A 7153-nucleotide genomic window follows, 5' to 3' on the forward strand; every position below is an offset into this window, starting at 1 on the left:
GAATAATATTCCTGTCTTTTTATTATTCAGAATTATGTTAAAAAGTTACAGTTTTAAAGTTTTTAAATTTGGCATTCTGCAGCTTTTTGGACTATTTTGGAATTTACTAAGATTTTTTAGGCTAATTTGAAGTTTAGATTTTTTTTAAGCTACATGCTAGCTGTTTTGGCTAACCTAAGTTTCTTTTTTTATATTTATATATTTTTCTTTAGGCTGTTTTGGCATTTAGCTAATATTTTAGATCGCTATCAGCTTCAGCGTTTCATTTCAGTAGGATTAGGGTTACTAGCATCTTCAACATTTAAATTCAGCTTCCAGCATTCACACTAGCATTATCACAGGTAATTGTATATATCTAGTTCATAATTATGTTGAAAAGTTATGGTTTTAAAGTTTTAAAAATGTAGTTTTAGAGTGTTAAATAAATGTTTATCCTGTTCGGCCCGCGACCTCAGGAGTGTTTTGCATTTTGGCCCCTGTGTGATTGAGTTTGATACTCCTGCTCTAGTCAATCAAATCAAAACACCGACGTGACGTCAGTTGTTCAAATGACAGAAAAGGCGAAGTTTTCCCAATGAAAAGTTGAGTCTCGGCATTAAGAACACTAAAATATTTACGATAGAAAATAATATTTTGGAGCATAAAATGTTGCCGCTTAAAGATTAAGGGTTGAAAAAAAATTAAAGAAGAAAATTCAGAGGTTTAAGTAATTCAGAATCGGATGGAACAGAAACACTTCCAAAAGAGGGGATGAATAGCTATATTTATATATATATATATATATAAAATACACAGTTTTTGTATTTTTCTTCTCAAACCAAAGTGTTTCCTGGTTTAGTTTGTTTCTCTGCTTCATCAGACCTGGTCCAGTTTGATGAAGAGCTTCATAATGAAGGTGGAGGACGTCAGGGTCACGTGACCCTTGCAGCACAAACGTGCATGCAGCGTGATGCAAACTGAACGTCAGTTTATCTTCACAGAGAACCCGTCTGATAACAGGAACTCACAGCTCCTTCTCCTCCTCTGCTCTCCCCCACATTCCTCACCCCCCCTCCCCCTCCAGAAGCGAGGAAGACGTTAAGGTCCGTGCTACCCGTCAGAGAGACGCCACACAAACGGATGAAGGAACCTGGAGGTCCGTGTTCAACGTGACCCCACAGAACCAACAGGTCCGGCTCTGGAACGGAACCGCCGCGGTCGGGACGACTTACTGGAACCTGAGCGTAGTCCATGAAGCGCAGGCCGAAGTAGTCCTTCTCCACGATGTCCAGGTGATACATGATCTGCTCGAACAGCTCCTCACCTTTGGCTTTTTTCTGAGGAGGAAGAACAGGAGACTGAAGGAGAACTCCTGCAGGAACGAGGAGCTCAGAGGAACAAGAACAAAATAGACCAACACAGCAGTAGAAGAAATACTTGAGAGTACTTTCATGTGTACGAGCACATACACAAAAACACAGAAGAAGAAAGTTCTTAATTCTGTTGAAGATTCCTGGTTTAAACTGAGCAGACAGCGGCTGAAAGCAGAGATCCACGTCTCAGTGGGACGAGGCGTACCAGGTACAGCCTGAGCTGCTGGCCCTGGGAAAGCTCCTTCACATGCACGCTCACATGCACACTCACACTCCGCAACAGCTTCCCCCATGCAGACGGCTGCACATCCCAGCAGTCGAGCTGTCGACTGCGCAGGCGACCGTGTCCAGCCATGAAGGCGAGGACGCTGTACCACGGCTGGCCTGGTTTCAACACAAACGCTCTCCCCAAATATCTGCTCAGCTCGGGGGGGCTGGCCCCATGTTAGCTGGCATGGTGCACCCCCAAAGTGCCCGCAGAGAGGGGGGGGGGGAATACAAAGGGCTTATTGTGCATTGATGCGCGTCGTCCGGGGGTCTTGTTCTGGAGCTGCAGCTTTGTCTGCAGCCTGTCTGCTGGTGAGCAAACATCTCTGTCTGCAGGAGACCCCCCCACAGCCCCCGGACCCAAGACCGCAGAAACACGCTCCTTTAAAGAAACACGCTCCTTTAAAACCTTCCAGCAAAAGAAAAGACCGACCATGTTCTAGTCTGACATTTCCATCCCATAATTTAGAACCTGTTCAGTGTTTATGATGCAGGAACTGTGGGAGGAGACCTTCAGATCCAACGAGATGAAAACCTTCATACGGCCAGAAACTTTCTGTCTGCTGGTGACTGCCCCCCCCCCCAAAGAAAGACAAATAAAGAAGGCAGGAAGCAGAAAGAAAAGCAGGAAGTCAACAAATTTAATTGAGAGGTTGTTTGGACTCAGTGTGGGCGTTGATGGTCTTTGGCTGTGGGATCCAAAACACACATGCATGTAGACGCACATACGCAGACACACAAAGATGGAGACACACATGCACACTAGTGCGGCCACAAACGATTATTTTAATAGTCAACTTATCAAGGATTATTGTTTACGATTAGTCGACTGAGTCATGTGCAAAGTGGACTTAAAACACACATTTGGACCATCATTAGCTTTAAACGAACTGAAAACTGGATATATCATTACCTGTGATAATCCTAGTGTGAATGCTGGAAGCTGAATTTGGCCGCTGAAGATGCTGAAAATGATAGCTAAGAACTCTGAAGCTGATAGCCAGCTAACATATTAGTTAAATGCCAAATTAGCCTAAAAATGTTTTTAAAAAGCCTAAGTTAGCCAAAATAGTTAGCACGTAGCTGAAATATTAGCCGAACTCCAAAATAGCCCAAAAAACCTTAATAAATGCCAAAATAGTACAAAAAGCTAACACTTCAAACTGTACTACACTCTGACTCCATATATGAGAAAATAACGATTAATCGACTATTAAATTAGTCGTTGACTATTTTAATAGTTGATTAGTTGACCAATCGTGGCAGCCCCTATTGCACATGCACACACATGCACACCCATAGACATATGAATACACACGCTGACATACACATATGCAGACATACCCATGTCAAGACAGACGTGCACACGTACGCATACGCACGTACAACACAAAAACATTCAGACAGCGCTGTAGCAGAGCACAGACTACACTGACATCGTTATAAATGATGTCCAAAAGTATCAAACTGAGGTAACGACTACACTAAAATCACAGCAGCTGTTTTACCATTGAAACTATAGAAATGATCAGAAAACACAACTTCCAAATTACACTGTTTCCATTAAATCCAGATTATGCTAATAAACATAAACCAACTGATACCTCATTCAAAAACACAGATGTGAATAAAACTGATACATTCATATTTCTGTTGATCATCTATCAAAGGAGACGTCAGCGTCTTATTCAGGCTGTGGAGCAGCGAGCTCCGGAACAAGGGATTCTGGGAAATCGTGGTTTATAGAGGAGAATCCAACTATTTTGAATGAGACAAAAAGGCACTGCAGAGCTGGGCGTGGTATCTGGTTGATGGTCATGTGACTCATTTAATCAAAATTGACATATTGGTGAATCAGGAACAGCTGAAATAAAATCATCGACAAAACGCTGCCTCAAGATTCAGCTCTGCTTCAGACCCAATCAAAGACTTTTAAAGAAGGAACAGACTTTTTTGTAATGTGAGGTCCAAAAAACTGGTTCAGATCGCATCTGTGTAAAAGCAGAAAAAGTTCTACGACATAAAACGCACAATCAAGTGACGGAACAGCAAGTGTCCTGCAGACTAGGGCTGCCACGATTAGTCGACTCATCAGAAAAAATAATCAGTGATTAATCGACTATTAAAATAATCGTTTGTGGCAGCCCTCCTGGGAGCTGGACTGTCCTCCCTGCAGTCCTGACCCATCCGTAACAGAGCGGGAATTCCCAGACGGTCCAGCTGGTGGAGGAAACGACGAGCATCCCACAACAACAAAGACTCAAACAAGGCAAAAGCTGCGTTGGAGGATCAGCTCGACTGAGCGCTCCAGCAGCGCCGTGGATTTATTCAGCATTCCGCCACAGCAAGCTGACATTACTCTAAACCGGTTCATAAATGTATCGATTCAGATTCACGATAAGCAGCAGGTTGACGGTTCAAGCCTCAGATTCACACAGTCTGTTTCAGGAAAAACATCCAGCAGAAAAAAGGACAAGCAAGAAATTATTGGGAATTTTTCTGAACTCCTCATAAAAAAGTATTAGAACTTCTAACAGGATTGAGAGGAAGCTCCGCCCCCCTCCTTACCGGCAGGTCCACGCTGACATCCGTCCCGTCCAGCAGGGAAACTCGGCAGGTGATGATGGACTTTGCGTCCCCGGCAGCAGGAATGTGGGTGGTGGAGCGCTGGGCCTCCCGCAGCCGCGCCTTCTCCGCGTGTTTACGGATGGAGCGGCGGCCCAGCGTCCTGCGCAGAAAACTCAGCATGATGGGTGAGGGAGGGGGCAACAACACCAAACCTGGCGAGGAAAAAAACACCAACATGAAGCTGAGGGACGCTCAAGTTTCAGCTGAGAATCCAAGCTCAGCAAAGGGAGGCGGTCTCAAGATTAGAAACAAAACATCCAAAGACAGAAGGAGCTTTACTGCGTTATCAGCTGGAACACAAACGTCTCACTTCCTGGTGTTTGGCAGCTCAGATAAAACATCTACATGGACACACTTTATGAAGATCTAATAAGCATTTTAGACTAGAAGCAGAAAAACATCGCTCTACCAAACCGACAAATGGTTGTGTTTATAGCCTTTCATAAAAGACAGAAAAAACCACTAAAAATATGACAAGAGCTGCTGCTTCTGGACCTCTCTGATGGAGCAGAGCTCTCAGAAACCAGAGCATTACCGTGTGTCAAAGATCCAACTTCCCCTCGTTTCCAAACTGTTGTCTTTGTTCAGATACACACGTGCAAAGATCAAACCCTGCGGCGTTACTGTCCACGCCCACAAATCTGTGAGTGTAGAATGCAGGTGTGGCTGCAGGTGAGCTTTACAAACCAGCGCCGTGTTTTCACAACCTTCACGGCTGCTTAAGAAACCACACCAGGAATCTCCACTGCAAACTGCACTTCTACCCTCTGTTGGACATGGTGGTGGTACTATCATGGTTGGGAAAGCTTAATCTGTGTTTACAGAAGCTGATCAGAACAAAAGAAAAAGTCAGGACTGAAACCTGAGAAATGGTTTTCAGGAGCGTCGGAGTCACAGAACCGCAGAATGAAGTCATGATGGACTGAATTAAGGAGTGAAGGTAACCCACAGTCCTCTGAGGTGAGATCATCACCGCTGTACTGTCACCGTCAACAAAACAGTGAACATATAACAGCGTTTTTAGTGACACTTTTAAAACATGACTGGACTTTATTCAGGAAAAAAGGCTGGAATTTTAATTTGAAACAACATTTTATTCATTAAAGTTACACTTCCGGTCTTACTGATTGATTAGTGAATTGAAATGGATTAATAAAGCTGCTCCACATTCATGTTGACTGGAGTTTAATCATCATTAGGTGACTCGGATCCAGTAGAAATCTAAATCTTTGTCATTTTTCTCGTTAAAGTTTTTTAAGGAAATCCGTGGACTAAAGTCCCCGGAGACCACTGGGAGTTTGTATGGAGCTAAATTGGGGCCAATATTATTGGAAACTCAAATTAAACAAATTACGAAAAAAAAGAAATAAACCTGGTGTTTGGCCAAAAAAAGAAGTCAAATGTCTAAAACCTTTTGCTGTTCTTCAATAAACGTAATTATTTTCAGCTTCAAATGTTCTGTTTTTAAGTTTCAAAACTTTTTTTTTTATTTCAACTCTTGTTTTGTCTTTGATTTTGAAATTTTCAGATTCGATTGTAGTTGTAATAGCTGAAAGTGGAAACAAAACGTTATGAAATTGAAATTTTTAGTTTTTAAACCTAAAAAAACCCCGAACATTTGTAGCTGAAAATAATTACGTTTATGTTCAAATAGCAAAAAAAGTTTCTGACATTTTCTTTTCCTTTTTTTGTCAATTTGTTTTCATTGGGCTCCAAATAATTATATAATATTGGCTCTAATTCAGCTCCATAAGTTTGTTGTCGGTCACAGAATCTCGTCAAACATCGTAACCCCGAGAAAACGTTAGCTAGCCGTCCGGCTCCGAGATGACGAAAAACTCTCCGTTCGTGGGGAAAAGGGCACCGAAAAACGTCCTAAACCCCGCGGAGAGTGTCCACCGCGACAGAGGGGTTTCCATCAAACCACGAAAACAGTTTAATCCTCACCGGTGAGGCCCGGGCCTGGAGCACCTGAGGCGGACAGGAGCAACAGGTGTGCGCTCGGAAAACCCCGCGGAGCCGCCGCTGAGAGCGAGCGCCGGGAGTGTGTTAGTCTCCGGCCCCGCGAGCGAGCCCCGGACAGCAAAACGAACAACGCCCCGATACACTTGTAGCCGCGCGGACGTCTGGATGATGGGATACTTACAGAAAAAGCTCCCTGGAGGAGGACTTCACCGCCAAAGCCCGCCGCCCGCGCGGTCACGGCTGCGGGGGACGCTCGCACATCCCCGGGGCTCCGCCGCGCTCCTCTGCTCCTCAAGGTTCCGCCCGAGTTCTCCTCCGTCACCTCCGCAGGAGAATTTTCTTTCCCAGATCCCAACAAAAAAGTAGGAGTCAGGCTCTCTGCCGGATGTGACGTCACCACAAATCCCCAACAAAAGCTCTATTAGCATTTTTAAAGACGCACGCGGCTCGTTCCTCCGGGATTCTACTGAAAATAGTTTATCAGACGAACTTTGATTTAGTTTATTTATTTATTTTTTTTTACTTTTTTCACACAAAAAAGAGCAAACATCAAAGTAGTGGACCACCAAATCAGGTAAACTTACATATAACTTTAAGATAAGTCCATTGAATCCAAATTATCTTAAATATAGTTTCAAGTCGGTTAGATTTAAGTTATTAAAGGGTTCAAATGACAGTGCCCCTCCCTCCCTGACAGAATGAGCAGTCTGGGAACTCTGGAACATCTGCCAGAAGACACGAGAGACTCAAACATCTGAAACATCTGCATTCATGATTATGAGGAACATCAGCGGGAAGGAGGTTGGAGGTGGGGGGAACCCTCCCCCCGGTTCAAAATAATTAGTTAAAAATGAAATTTTCTGAGAAAAAATGAAATCATTTTGGATCCTTAATTGGAAACCTTTGACTGCAGCACCCTCTGCTGGTCAGTTGAGGTAGTG

At 43.7% G+C, this 7153-nt stretch overlaps 1 protein-coding gene across 5 annotated transcripts in view; it reads right to left on the reverse strand.

Moving 5' to 3' along the window:
• epb41l5 (erythrocyte membrane protein band 4.1 like 5) overlaps positions 1 to 6582 on the reverse strand; it is a 28503-nt gene extending 21921 nt beyond the window's left edge. For 4 of the 5 annotated variants that reach the window (XM_024287074.2, XM_036209744.1, XM_036209746.1 and 1 more), the window contains exons 1-3: positions 6394 to 6582; positions 4188 to 4399; positions 1212 to 1316 (exon numbers count right to left, since the gene is read on the reverse strand). In XM_024287074.2, coding sequence (XP_024142842.1) covers positions 1212 to 1316; positions 4188 to 4367 — 285 coding nt within the window. In that variant the 5' untranslated portion in view covers positions 4368 to 4399; positions 6394 to 6582. Of the gene's footprint in view, positions 1 to 1211; positions 1317 to 4187; positions 4400 to 6194; positions 6313 to 6393 lie in introns of those variants that run through there. The other variant, XM_036209745.1, reaches the window with a different exon arrangement.
• Between the last annotated feature and the right edge of the window lie 571 nt (positions 6583 to 7153).

Source organism: Oryzias melastigma, linkage group LG21, assembly GCF_002922805.2.
Source record: "Oryzias melastigma strain HK-1 linkage group LG21, ASM292280v2, whole genome shotgun sequence".
Taxonomy (NCBI): Eukaryota; Metazoa; Chordata; class Actinopteri; order Beloniformes; family Adrianichthyidae; genus Oryzias; species Oryzias melastigma.